At 40.9% G+C, this 15,209-nt stretch overlaps 1 protein-coding gene across 5 annotated transcripts in view; it reads left to right on the forward strand.

Moving 5' to 3' along the window:
• Positions 1-15,209, forward strand: part of RANBP10 (RAN binding protein 10) — a 51,114-nt gene that overhangs the window by 14,324 nt on the left and 21,581 nt on the right. For all 5 annotated transcript variants that reach the window (XM_044419825.1, XM_044419828.1, XM_044419827.1 and 2 more), the window contains 2 exons: positions 8,241-8,408; positions 12,205-12,227. In XM_044419825.1, coding sequence (XP_044275760.1) covers positions 8,241-8,408; positions 12,205-12,227 — 191 coding nt within the window. The remainder of the gene's footprint in view (positions 1-8,240; positions 8,409-12,204; positions 12,228-15,209) is intronic.

The following is a 15,209-nucleotide window of genomic DNA, read 5'->3' on the forward strand; positions in this document are numbered from 1 at the left end:
GAATGTTCAAAAAACATGCTGTCATTTCAGCTCAGTCCTAGGCTGATGTGCATAATAAAGGAAAGACTCCTTTTTTTAATGTCATGTCATTTAATGTTGCCTCTGGAAACGACTCTTTCAGTAGATGGGTTATCTTAAAAAACAAATACCTGTACTTTGGTGCTTATTAATAGCAGCTTGTTCCTTAGCCTGGAATTGCACATGTTTATGTTTGAACTTGATTGAAAGGTCACATGGAAATGACAGGGTCAGGCTAGTTCTGCAAACATTATTATTATTAGAGTGTGCCCCACATGATTTGTGCTAAATACAGAGCTTTGGGACCATTAACACTTTTGTGACTGGCTACTAGAAATGCATCAGGCTGCAGCTTCCAGGAGAATAGCCATTCATCGGACTGGAGAGTTGGGCAATAGCCAGGCTTTTCCAGCAAAAGCAAATTGACAATGGGTCATTAGAAATAGCAGGCGTTATGTGTGAGTCTCAAAAAGTCTATGAGTGTATTATTTTTCCTTATGAGTGCTTAGGTTGGGTTTTGGTATTGGAACATAAAGAATAATCCAGAGGGAGAGCTGTCACTGAACCTGCCACTTTGGATGCCCATGTAGAATCACAGTAAACATTCAGAGCTGAAATTAGCCACAGGATAATGGGACTTTAAAATACTACCCTCAGTATCTAACATGGGCTGTGGACTACAGTTTGCCAGTTGAAATTACCTCAGATTTCTGTAGTTCCTTATTGGGAAGGCTAACCCTGTCTTGTTCTGTTTCTTTTGCTTTAGGAGATAAAATGTCCACAGTAAAAAGCTATTATTCAGGATACAAGATTCCTGTGTCTCTAGAAGCCTATGGGGTCTCAGTAGTGAGCCATTTTTATGATATCTCCATCTCTCTCTCACTCACCCACAAGACCATTGGCACCCTCAAAGGGGGCAAATCAGTTTTTTCTCTTAGTGCTGTGCTTTAAAGAAGTATTGAGAAGCTGCCAGTGGGGTTCTTCTTGGTCCCAGGTGTTCACAGAGCCCAGATGGCTTACCCTTCCCTCTACTAAGACTTCTGCACATTTCAGAAGAACTGGTCTCTTTGAGCACTGCAGCAAGATAACCTCACTTTCGAATTCTTTGGCATCAGAGAGAAGGAAGGGGCGGGCGATCAGTTGCCAGGATAATGATCATGGTCATCAGTAGTGACTGTTTAGGTGGAATCTTGTTAATTGGACTCCATAGTCAGCACATTCAAGAATCCAACTTCTTACCTGGATGATCAGTAGCACTTTTGCTGTTGCTTTATAAGTGTACTTGACCCTTTTCGGGAATGCTTGAGAAATTCATATGCTTCTGTTCAGAACTAATTGGTTTATTGTATACTTCATGCCTTTTCTACAAGTTAGATTAGCCAGTTATAGTAATTGGAAGAGCACATTCTCATCTTTGGGAGAGACAAATTGGCTTCTGCAGGTAATAATATCCAGTTTCCCTGAGCTGCTGATACTTCCCACTTGTTTGTGGATGAAGCCATTTTGGCTGCAATATGGATTGGCACCTGTGGAACTGAATTTGCTATGTTTATATTTGATTATAGACACCTGAAGCAGGCAAGTTCAGACACTTTGCTACTTGTTCAGAACCGTTTGTGTCAACCTTCTTCAACTGAAGAAGTTTTGAACTGCAGCTTTCATCATCCCTAGCTAGTATGGTTAGTGGTGAGAGACAGTGGAGCTGTCGGACAAAATATATGAAGGATGCCGGACAGGGAAAACTGTTTCATATTCTGTTTATACAGTGACCTCCTTTTCTGCCAAAATAGAAGCTTCCTGGTTAAAGAACACTTAGCCACACTTGTACTTGTAAAGCAGCAGCAGTGCACATTGTGGGTGAGGCTTTGCCAGTGTGCTTGCCTGTCTCCTTGTTTGTCTCCAGAGTTTGGCTACAGGTTCATTCCCCGAATCCTGTTTCCTATATCTTGGGTCTTACCTAGGCATAAAAATAGGGGTAGTTCAAGATTCAGAGGACTCTGGTGTGTAGGTGATTCCAGAAGGGTGTGAGGGCTAAGAAGTCCTGAAAAATACCAGGGATTCCACCACTGAGTTGTCATATGGGTGTTCACTCTGGAAACTATTGTTGTAAGCATTAGATGTTGCTCAGCATTCTTAAATTGGATGATTACAAGTTTGTTGCTACAAGAATGAAGCTGGTCACTGTGTGTGTGATTCTGAATTTACAAGGTGGAGTTTTTTGGTGTTACACAGTCCTGAGTCATTCTAGATCAAGGTGTTGACAACATTTGAGATAGCCTGACAGTTCACAAACAAGTGCTCAAGATGTCTTGTGTCTGAGCTTATTTGAAGCTGTCTGTGGCTACCATGAGATTTCAACGTGCTTTTCAAGGTTGAATTTGCAGGGTTCAGTTATTTGGCCAGCAGCTCCAATGTTATACAGAGATAGTACCCATTGAAGCAGAGTTTACTCAAACCACCATATGCCAGATTCCTTCATGTTACGTAGGTTTAACCATGGACGAGCCAATATGGTACTAAATGGCTTGGTTTTCATCTCTTAGTGTGGCATAGTGTGAGCGTAGTGGTTAAGAGCACGGGACTGGGACTCAGACGATCTGGGTTCTAGTCCCCGCTCAGCCATGGAGCCAACTGGGTGACTTTGGGCCAGTCACAGCCTCTCAGCCCAGCCTATCTCACAGGGTTGTTGTTGTGGGGATAAGATGGAGGAGGAGAATGATGTAAGCTGCCTTGAGCCCTTTGTAGGAAAAAGGCAGGATATAAATCGAAAAATAAAATAATTCATGAGGTTCCCAGGGTAACACAGGGCAATAACCTCATGTTTTTGGTTTAAGTTGCCAGGACTCTTTGTCCTGAATAGACACTGGGTTATTTTGGTAGCTTTCCTCTTAGAGTGGGACCAGGCTCCTTTGCCAGCCCATGAGTGCCTGTGGAATAGCTGGGTATATTTAGTCCATGATGACTTGACTGTGGTTTGTGTAACATGATGCTTCAATGCCTCCTTGACAGGAATCTGTGGTTTACGTTAAAAGAGTGAGAGAGGAAGAAAATGTCTGCAGCATGTGGTGGAACATAAATCTGCTGGAAGCTCACAAAAGTTAGTTTTGTGACTACAAGACACTTCTGTTAAAACAAAGAGGCCTTCTCCCCAGTAGCAGAAAAGGAGTTTTCATGGAAGACTCTTCTCCTTTGTGGTGAGGTGCAGGTGCTCCATTCCTGGTTTGGTTCTTGGTAGGCAGCTGGAATCAGATAGTGCTGAAGGCACCAGAGACAACTTGCAGTTGGCTTGTCATTTCAGTCAGCGCGCTCTCGCGCTCTCTCTCTCTCTCTCACACACACACACACACACACAGAGGGAAGGAGGGGGAGCAGAGATCTTGTAGTATGCTAACACTATAGCTATTGTACACATTTGAAGAGGACTAATATCAGGCTCAGTTTTGCTGTAAGTCATAGCTGTATGGAAACTCAGTTTCTCAATCTCTTAACCATGGGGCTATAGGATTATCTGCTACCTTGCCCCCACGTAACATTCCTTTCAAACCAGAACCTGCAACATGCATTTGACGCTAATTCACAAACCTTGGTTAATGTGAGAGCTGTGGTTAAGCCTGTAGGAAGAAGATGGGGTAGAATTCTTCCTGAAGAGGGATGGGGGGGGATAGCATGCAATCTAACAGTTTGCATCCTTCATTTTATCCCTAGTGGGTGGGTCTGGGGGAATTACATGTGCGCTCCAGCTCGATATCCTGGCCTTTTACCTGTCTTGTGCTGAACAGTGAACACTCAGCATGAAGTGCTACATTCCACTCTTGTCACTGTATCTGGTATGTAGCAACATGTATTTCAGATTCTATTTTGCACTTCATCCATCTGCCTGACAAAATCGTGCCACTTTCAAAACTGCTCTAGGTTGCTGGCATAACACTTAGAACTAAAGAGTGCTAACCAAGTGGATTTAACACCAGCAACATTCAGTTTTGCTCTCTTTGCCTCACCCCTTTATTTATGCTCAGGCTGGGAAGCATTTTAGGGACAAACCATGAGTTCAGGTTTTTCAGCGAGAACCTTCATATTTTCCCTTCTGCAGCCATGACCAAAGTAGCCTACTTCTCCAGTCCTGTCAGGATCCTTAAAAATGGTTTATTAGCTGCTGGAAGTTTGATTCTTGATATGTTAAAGGTGTAAAGGGTTTACTGACTTTTGTGGGGATAATAGTTCATCTAGCCTAGACTGACAGAAAGATGAATAAGTGAGTTATAGATCAAATCAAGTCAGAACTTGCCCTGCAAGCAAAAATGAAAAAAAACTGAGGCTTTCATATTTCAAACACATCATGAGAAGACAAGACTCATTGGAGAAGACAATTATGCTAGGGAAGGCAGAAGGAAAATGGAAGACCAGCTATGACATGGATTGAGCCCATAAAGAAAGCCACAGCCTTGGACTTGGAAGAGCTGAGCAGTGACAGGACATTTTGGAGGGCATTCAGTCACAGGGTCTGTGTAGGTTGTAGAAGACTTGACAACACAGAACAACAAGTAGTTCATTGGTTAAGGATGGCTTTGTAAGAAGGCTGCTCTGTTTGCTTTTATATGTGCTAAATTGACACCTCTCACTGATTATTCTTTCCATGTCAGTAAACACAAGCATCTCTGTGAGTAGCACTGGAACAGTTAACCCTGCTTGTTGACCCACACAATCTGTAGAGTTTTCTCAGTGCCCTCGATCTCCACCCTAATATGATGAACAGCAGGAGTATATATATTTGGTATTTTCACATCATGGAGTGATCTACACTCAGTGTTTTGCCCTAAAGCTGCGTCTTGAAATGGCAGTGTCTGCAAACTTTTCCAAAGCAATTCGTTTCTTTTCTTTTGTTTGAACAAGTTTTCTCTCTGCTGTACCACTTGCAAATGGCAGGACTTTCTGTCCCACTTCTTATATTTGGGGCTAGTTATATTAGGCAAGCTGATCTAAAGAAATAACACAGCCTCAGAAGTGGGTAAATCTTTGCTTAAATAGCCTAGTGGCCTCTGTCACTCATGTGTGCAGAATGTCTAAGCGTATTGTTCAGATCAGAGTAATATGGGTCCTCTGAGAATAGGGCAGAAGAAAGCAGGATGCCTTTTTTAATGGTGCAGATAGGAATTCACATGATGGAAACAGGTTAAAACAGCTGAAAGTATTAGCTTATAAAAGGCTGCTACAAAGCTCAGTTGTTAACTTAGCATCTCCTTTTTTCTCTGTGTGACTTGAATTATTATAGGATAATGTGGTAAACTCCTCAAAACAGAAAGCAGATTAAATAGGCTGCTAAAAGTATCACTTGCTTGTATCTCAGGGATGTTTTTCCTTTTCTTCACATATTGTTTCTTGTCCTGAAAAGCTGCATCCAAAATAACACTTAAGGGTCCAAACCAATGCTAAATTAGCTATGGTAACGGAAATGGACTTCTTCAGCCCCTCCTTCTCATGGCAGCTGCTGCAACCCTCTGAAAATGCTATTCAGAGCCAGGAGAACTTCTTGAATAGAGTGAGCTGTGCATTGTGGATCCCCCCCCCCCCCCCCAGTAAACTGAGTGAAGGGACCTTCCATGAATGGAGCTTTTCCTCTCACGTAAGGTCCATTTCTTTCATGGAAGGCAGAACTTAAGTGCAATCTCTGATGAGTTCTTGAATGAGTTCTTGTTTTGATAGTCAAACGTATATAACAATTGTCATGTTCGTAAAATAAGCCTGCCCCAGTAAAAATATTCTTACACGCATACAATTTGTGTTCTGTTCAAGATGCTTGCTAAGAATTGTCACAGAATATAGCATAGTGAATTGTACACTATTTTACTCTTTGTCCTCGAAATTCAATTGTCTTGCTAACTTTAAGAAGACTGTACCATCTCCCTGTATTGTACTGAATATCTCAGTTCTATAGGATCTTGACTATTTTTTTAAATACCAACCCTGAGTTAAAACAATGGCAGTAAACAGGATAGGAAAAAACCTAGAATGAATATTATACAATATTCAATAAATTGAATATATGCTTTTCTTCAGCAAACCTCAGTGGTTCAAAGAAGAGCCTTGGAGCGTGTAGACAGAGCTGCTGTGAGCTCCTGGGCTACCTTTTCTTCTGCGTAGACTGGGACATTCTTGCCTAATGCAGGGTCACTTGAGGACGTTTTCTGGTGCTGTCAGGATGCTCTTATCTTGCAGGCACAGCATGCACTCCTGCTCTTCTCTGTTACTTAGAATTCTTAGCTAAAGGGGAGAAAAGGGTCTCAAGAGAATATAGGGGAGGGAGATGTGCAGTGCTAATAACCCTAAGGGGGAAGAGGAAAAGAGAAATCACTTGGAAGTGGATATCAGAACAAGTCAGATGTCCCACAAAGAATGGGGAAAATCCATTGTGTATTTGTGGAGGAAATATAAATTCACAGTAAGAAGCATTTATGTTGTTTATATCCCAAAACAAGCTGATGGCTAAATAGAAAGAATAAATTCCAAGACCCTGATTTCTGAATAATGCTACAGCTTTCACTACCTTTTTACTTCAGTAGGGATTTCTGATTCTTAAATCAACATTTTCTTCCAGTCTGGGGAAGATTTGCCTCAGTTTGGTTGGAAGGAATCTGAAAATTGGTGATTCTCATAGAACTGATAGCCTGGTTGCATAAGTATAGAATCTTTCCAGTATGTGTAATTTCAGCTAATAGTTATCAGTCAATCTGCTTACCAAAACTGGATTTCTGCTACTGAGTGTTACATAGCCTGATGGGCCAAGAATTAGCTACCTAGTTTCTGCATGCTTTACATAATAGCTTATCCCTCGAACCTAAAACAATCTTCTTTCTTTCCATGTAATGTAATTCATTTGGTTTCTACAATAAACAATGGCATTTTGTCATCTTTTTATAGAGAATGCTAAACCAAAACATATCAGGACAGTTAAAATTATTCAGTTCCTTAATATATGTGCTCCACTGTTTATAGCAAGGATGGTTGTTTACTTTTGCATAGCTCCTGGCCTGGTATGCATGACACAGGAACTCTGCTTAAAACAAAAACCCTAAATTACCATGAATGAGCCAGCTTGTTTACACAGCTTGATTGCTCCAACCTGGCTTCTCCTGCCAGCAGGAGCAGCTAAACAACCCAGGAAAGTACCATCCCTAGCTCATTTAGTGGAGCATCTGAACGCAGAAATCTGGTGTGTCTCCTTTTTCAACAAGGTAGAATAAGAATCCAGGGCCCTTGGGTTTAGGTGCTTCCACTGGCAGGAAAAACTAAGCAGAAATGTCTTTTGATTCATTCAAAGTAATCCAGCTTTTTAAAATACACACATACACTGTAACATGCAAATTGAGGCACTGGTGCCCCAATTGTGTTCCTTAATATATGTGCCCCAAAGTGTTTAGGGCAATAAAATATGTAAAAACCTTTCCCTTGTATATGTGACTTCATGCTCTGTATAGAAAGCAGTTTTGTGATACTTCAGCTTGATCCTCCCACATATTCTCTTTAAATTTGGCCATTGATAAGATTATGGGGCTGGGAATGAAAACAAGCCAAACATTTGGAATATTCTTATTTAACAATAACTACATTGTTGATGAAGCAGGTAATATTAAGGGGATAGGAATTATTTCCAATTTTTAAAAAATAATCAATAGATTTTGAGTTGAAAGGACAAGTGCACAAGTAAAGGATCCAGGTCTCCCCACCCTGCATAGGAATTAACACTAGAGGTTATTGCAGAAGCCAGATATGTTGCTTTAGTTGTAGTGCTTTATAAAGAACAGTAATCCCAAATATGATACTTTGATTTTACATTGATTTGTAATCCTTATCAAATACATATATTAAATAAGAATTATATTTAAATTATTAAGTTTCACAAGCATGTATTTAATGCAATAATTTCTGGAAGAAATAACTGAAGTTAGCTTTGATTTTTGTTTGATTTTTTTGGCTTGCTTCCTCAAGAGCTTGTTCAAATCTGGTATAGGGAAATCATCAGTCTGTATTTCACAAAGCCTCCTTACTCCAATAATATTCAAAGAAATATGAATTATATCTGTATTTTGCTTTGTGTGAGGGTATATAGCCCCATCTCGCTACTGTGGTGCAGCTCACATTTTCTTTTTTGCATCGCATAATCTTGTTTGTTCCAGTTGTCAGCTTAGCTATCTTTTAAACTTGCCTTCTGATGTTGTTCAATCCAGGTTGGGATAAGCATTCCTATGGCTACCATGGTGATGATGGGCACTCCTTCTGCTCTTCAGGGACAGGGCAACCCTATGGACCCACCTTCACTACTGGTGATGTGATTGGTTGCTGTGTGAACCTCATCAACAATACCTGCTTCTACACAAAGAATGGGCACAGCTTAGGTAAGCAAACAGACCTTTGGCCCAACTCTGCATCGTTCCTGAATTCCAAATGGAGAAACTTTAAAGTATCTCTTAGTTCAAGCTCTAACCTGGAAAACTGCTAGGCAGAGGGCTAATTTGGAATTATTTTTGCAAATTCTAACAGGTGTGAATAACTTGTATATTTCAGCATCTACTTTAATCTTGTTTGTTTTCCATGATATCTTTGCCTCATCTGGCAAGAACTTTGGTCATTTAGATCAAAAAACTTGCATTAGATATAGCTGTCAGCTGCAGAGCCAAGTCCACTTCATTTTTTTCTGGAAGCGTAGAACTGTAAAGGCACACTCCCATTTTTTATTATTTTTTATCTAAAGCAAGAGTTTAGGGCCCTACACTTTCTGTGCATACAATGAAGCAGGTTGTCAGCCTCCATACAATGCAGTTCTTTGTTGGAGTAAATTTCTTTGATGTAAGCATATAAGATAGAGAAGTGGGGAGGCATCCAATCAATTTTCATTCCATGGATTCTTGAACTCACTGTAAAACGTTATAGGAGTTGCCTCCTCAGAGATGGTTTGTGAATAACTGAACTTTTAAAATGTTATGTCTTTTCTTTATCCACAAAATCTAGTGATTTTCACCAATTTGGATAACTTTAAAAGGGGATCAGATAAGATTCTGGAGCAGAAGGCTATCAGTGGTTACTAGTCCTGATGACTATATGCTATCAGAGGAGGTTGCTAGGAAATGTAGACTAGAAGGGGCTGTTGGCCATTGTTTGAACAGAAAGCTGGATTAGGTGGACCTTGGTCAGATCAAGCACAGCTGTTCTTATGCTCAGCTGTCCTGTTACCAGACCTTTCAGTTTTGCTCTCACAGATAGCTTTGCTGAAGGGAAGATTTATCTCTCTCTCTTTTAACTTTTTCCCCCTTTGGAAGGCAAAGGCTATATAGAGGTCAAGCCTATTTCTAAAAGAATATGTGTTCTTTTGAAGCATCCAAATTACTTATTTGAACAAATGTTACGTTGCAATTCCATTAGCAGTCATGTTTTTAATACCACATCCCTCCCTATATAGTGCTTGTTGCCCTCTCCAGCATGGAGCTTCGCTGCCCTGTACGTGTTAAAGCTGCTGCACTTGGCTAAAACTGGAAGCAATCTGTCCTGAGATGCTCCTATTGGGTGACAGTGTTCTAAATGCCTGTAGAACAACTGTGTCACCAGGGATGGGCAGCCTCTCGTGCAAACTCCAGTTAGATTAAATGCACAGTGACTTGTTCTGGCTGGAAGGGAGAAATAGGATGAGCTATCCTTTCTGGTAATGTCGATTTCTCAGATGTATTCTTGGGCCAGTGCAGATAGGTCAGCTGTGTGTCTGACAAAATTCCAGTGATAGGGTGTTGCACCACAGACAGCAGAAATGCAGTGTTCTCTCTGAGTTTTGTCAGTTTCTGTAACGCTCATCGTATTTCTGATCTTACCTGGATATGATGTCTTTTGCTGCAGGTTTTCTTTAAATGGGGGAAGTTGTAGAGGGCATAAGGTAGCTCTGTGCACGTCTGGTAGTGGAATTCTCTGGCATTTGCAGACTTCCTCTGGGCCAAGCTGAGCAGAAGTCTGCGATTGTTCACGGAGCAAAGAGTGTGGAACTGGCAATCTTCTTTTGTGTCAGGTGCAACAGTACAAGGGCTTCTGCATGTGGCATGCAAGAGGGGTGCCGCTCATGCAGCGATCACACAAGGCTTCATTCCTGACAAGCCCTGTGCAACTGCTTGCAGCATCCCTCTTCCACACCCCTTGTAGCAAGCGGTTGGGTAGCTTCAGGTGGCTGACACTGCTTTGGCAGTACGCGGGGCTTGGTCCATGGCAGGCATCCGGTGAATGCTTGCCAGGAATTTGGATTCAGGGCTGCTGCAAAAGTGGACCAGCCTCTGGGGAGCTAATCTGAGTTCCGCCCCCAGATGAATTCTTCATGCATTCCTACATATATCACAGTGTTCCAGATTGACACATTTGTCTTTAGATAATGGATCTCTACATTAATATGTGAGGTTGTATGAATGTCCTACATCAGTGGATGTATAAAGCACCATCCATATTCATGACATTTTGCACAGCAAAACAAGGTAAGTCCCTGCCCCATGGAACTTAAAATCTCAATTTTGCCTGTGAAGGCGGTGGGTGAGGCTGGAAAGGGAAAGATCTGGATAGCGTGATATATATATGCTCAAGTGCATTTGCAGCTACTTCGGCTTCCTTTCTCATTAAAAGATTGCATCCACCTTAGGTAGCTTAGAATCAGAGTAAGTAGGCCATTACTTGTATTGCCAGAAATGTTTATTTCCCATGCCTTGAGTTACATATGCCACAATATCACCTGCCACTCCATTCCTTGATTCTGACATGCTGACATCCAGATTAAAATAAACAAATCCAAATAATCTGATTTTTTTGGAGAGGCATAAAATATACGTATACCTGTACATTGTGTGTGCTTTTTTCTCATAGGAGACACTAGAAAAATGCATTCTGTTTATGCAGGAGAGTGAAGTAGAATAGTGTTGAGGAGGCAGAATGGACAGAACCATTTTCTACTGCAGGTGGGAGGGGGCTGCCAGCTGGGAAGGTTGCTTCTCTGCACAGAATAGAAAACAGGGAGAAAAGGTTCTGCCCCAGTTGATGTGCCATTTACCAGTTTGCTCTCTATTGCAGTGCATTCTACCACTTCAGCACTTTTGCTTATTTTGCTGCATGTGTAGACCACGATTCAGCCCCATGAAAAGACAGCAACTCATTCTGCATGTCTGTGCTACAGCAGGCATCTGTAGGAATGCATTTATTTCTCCCCTTACCTCCACTTAATTTCCTTTGGCTTTTTCTATAGTATCTTGAAGCTTTGAAAGAGTTCTATTGCCATTAACAGAATTTCATCAAAGTTAACATTTTCCTTAATCTCATAAGATTTCCTGTGCAGGAAATGTCCTAGTTCAGATCCTTGGTGTGTATATTCTTTTGGAACAAAATCCTTTTACTCCAAAGCAGCTCTCACTGGGGCCCTGTTATAGAAACATAGGAAAAGGTGAGTGAGAAGGGGGTCTCCTGGGCCATCTAGTCTGATCCCCAGCTCCACCTGGCTCAGCTCATGTAGTGCCCAATGTGTGGTTGTCCAGTCATTCCTTGAACACCCTCACTCACTGATGGAGCCTCAACCACCTCCCCTGGAAGTTCATTCGGTATCCTAGGGGTTCTAACTGTCAGGAAGTACTTCCTGACATCCAACCTGTAGTCTGATTCTTTGAGCTTTACCCCACTGGAACGTGTCCTGCCCTCTAATGTTATATTCAGAATCAGTTGTGGGCCTGTATCTGAGACTATATTGGCAACTTAACTTGTCCTAATAATCAATGTATTTGCATAATGAATTATACTTTCTCTTTGTGACTTTCTAGTTCAGCTCTATGTTGAACTATAGTTTTGAGGAACATTGGCTGCAATCCCTACATATTATTTATTTTATTACTTCTCCCTTCAATAGCCAAGGCACTGTGGGCAGTTTCCAGCAATTACTCTGTAGTAAGATATATGAAATGCTCTAAGATTTATTGCTGATTAAGCATGCATAGGATCTCTTTGTGAAGATTCCCAAGAGGCAGAAGTTCACAGGAGATAAGCATGCATCGCAATCCTGCTTCACACACACACACATTGCTTCTGCTAGGCTTAATCTGGAATTTGTTGATAAAGTGTAGTATGTTTTATAAGGCAAATGGGGAAAAATCCATTGTCTTAATTCTAATATTTTTCCCCCCACAGGTATAGCCTTTACAGATCTCCCTGTAAGTACAACTATTTTCAGTGTTTTAACAAAAGATGCAAATTGAAGGGAGTGGGAAAGTGACTGGGATGCATTAATGTCTTCTCTTTGCCATGTCATCTGAAAATAGTTAGTATTAGGCAGCTTGAGTGCATTGCAGGCAGGTCTGGCAAGTTTCTCAGAGAAACTAGTTTAAGAAAGAGTGCTAGAAATTAGCAGGCTTTTCCTGGCATTTACCAGGAAACTAAATTAAAAGTATTGGAATATCTTTAGCCATTTTTATTAGCTTTGCTTGTTTCTTTAAAAGAAACAATACAAAACAAGACCTCTGCCTAAAATAAAACATGACTCTTATGTTTGACTTGGCAGCCTTGAGTAACCTAAAAATAGCATAAGTTAGTGAATTGTTAAGCTGTGCAAGCCTGCTAGGGAAACAAAGAGGAATTCCTGGTTTCTGAAATGTTCCATTCTACAAACGACATCTACAATCCAGACAGTTTGTTGTCTTTTGGGCCCATTGGTAGAAGTGCAAATCCAGCAACTGACCTTAATGGTTCTGCTGAATCAAGTCATGTTCTCCTTTTCAGTGTGAACAAATATGCAAGACTGCTTGACCCCTTTTGGTAGCATTTTGAATGGCTATCTCTCTGAGCATTGGCTGTTCTCTGGTATTTTGTACTTGATTCCAGTGTGGATTGCAAAGTTACATGTCTTGGTTTGGATGGGAATATTGTGACAGAAGTTAGCACATAACAATCTAGAGTATGTGTTACTATGGAATTATAGGCGGTTGTTTAAATTATTAGTAGTTATGTGTGAACCCTGCACTATGGTTTTATTGGATGCTAATCACAAACAACTTAGAGTTCACAACCAAACAAACAGTGGGTTCTCTTCTTGAGTTGCTTGTGCTTAAAACCCAAAGCATAATGCAGGGTTCATACATAACAATAACCCAGTATTCAGCCCATACTCAATCCAGTGGTAGCTGGTGACCAATGAACCTGGAGGTGCAGAAAGCACGTTATAAGAGATAGAGCCAAAGGGTCAATAGAGGTGAAGTGGAGCAATCACCAGCATCCTAAATTACTTTTTTAAAAAGCCCTGTAGCCCTAGGATGCTAAATTGATCTTTTAAAATGCTCGAGAAGCTTCACTACACTAAATCTCTTTCTTTTTTAATGCCTGCAATGCAAGCACAAGGAATGGTCTTTTGGGACATATATTTAGAGCAGCAGGACTAAATGCTGCTGCATAGGGGACTCCTATGGAGGCTTTTCTTCCTTCAACACAAGCATGCATGGAATGTTGTGATGAAAATGGGGGGGTTACCCCCTTCCCAAAACACCACAGTTTTGATCTGAATTGAAACTATACACACTTAAGTAAAACGAGGATAACCCTGAATCCGCTTCTTTTGCTCTGAAACTTGAGTAGGTGGGAGGAAACTCAAGCTTTGCAGCAATCCTGGGGAAAAAGGGTTTCCTTCTGACTGGTTGCCCCTAATCAGTTCTATGTAATAAGGAATTGTTTGCATTTTAAAATGGTGGTTAGTGCAGGAGCATGATCTCCTGGAAGCCTTTCCCTGCTTGTCTGTGGGGAATCTGTGCTTGTCTGCCAGAGTAGCTGCCAAAATGGCATAATCCCAGACCAAGAGTTTTTCCTGGTCCTGCACTGGCAGCAAGCTAACTTGGATTGTTTCCTTGTTTTGTTCTGGTGCAGAGAAGGTAGGGCTCTGCCTTCCCCTTCCTTCTGATTGGTTTTGCTCCTAACTAAACCCATTCTTAACCCACACTTTGGGTTGTCATTATTGGTAGGTTTCTGTACACTGTTTTCTCTTTTAAAAATACATATGAGTAGGAGGTGGGATGATTTTGCTAACCACTCATGGCTGTAACATAGGGAAAAGCAGAAACATATACCAGCATGCACTTTTCAAGTCTGAGACATTTTATAAATTCTATGAAAAGATGAGAGGCCAAAACCATTGATGCATATTGACCATATGCAGGTGCTGAAATGCCAAATAGAAGATAGCATAACAAATCTACTTTTAATGTTTTAAAGTATCTTGAGAGAGAAAGCAAATGTATACATTTAATGCAATAATGTATAATGCAAGTCCTGTTCTTGCTTAGCTTTGGTTAAATCCATTTAATAACCAAGGGAGAAAACTTTCTATGTGCTTTGGTCTTCAAATCTCAGCTATATCTGAATTGCTGTCTACTTTGCCAGGTCAAGAATGTTGCCAAAGTCTTGAGGCCTTCTGCTTTTAACTATAAATGGGGTGGGTGGGGATGTGTGTTTGTGATATGAAATAAAGATTCCTCCTTATTCTGTCTCCCTGGAACATATATGAGGGAAGAATTAAGAACTGTAATATAATATAAGGCAGTTACCCAGGATATACCAGAGAACAATTTTCTAGCAGTTGATACCATGATTATTTTGAAGTCTCAGGAGATGAGGTTTTCATTGGTATTATCAATCTGGTTATTTCTCTGCTCCATCTGCTGTAACATTCAAACCTCTTATCTCTTGATTAGATGGTTTATATTTAGCATTTGCTCTTTTGGAGAGGGTTGGTCCAAGGAATAGTGAATAAGCAGGCCTCTCTTCGTATAAAAGCATTATTATATAATTGATTCTAGTAATTTTTTAAAGTACTTCTCTGTTCTCTAGCAAGTTTCTGCCCTAGCTAGTTTTCTCTCTGATTTGCTTCCATGGATTGCAGCACAGCTAGAAAGTGGTACTCAACTTGCCTGTGTACTAGGCATGCTGATCTTTTCTATTCTTCCCTCTGGCCAGCCCCTGGATAAAATAATTGAATGCTCCATCTTCTAGATGAGGAAGTTGATTAGTTCATGTATCTTCCACATGTTCCAGGGCTAAAGCATTTTGATCTCTTCAGGGAAATGGAAGTCAAATCAGTGCATGGTTCTGAATGATGATCCTCTTCATGCTTCCCTCATATTGGCAAGAGCTTTATGCAGTGCAGGTCTGTG

This window comes from Varanus komodoensis, unplaced genomic scaffold (genome assembly GCF_004798865.1).
Source record: "Varanus komodoensis strain SLA01 unplaced genomic scaffold, ASM479886v1 scaffold109, whole genome shotgun sequence".
Taxonomy (NCBI): domain Eukaryota; kingdom Metazoa; phylum Chordata; class Lepidosauria; order Squamata; family Varanidae; genus Varanus; species Varanus komodoensis.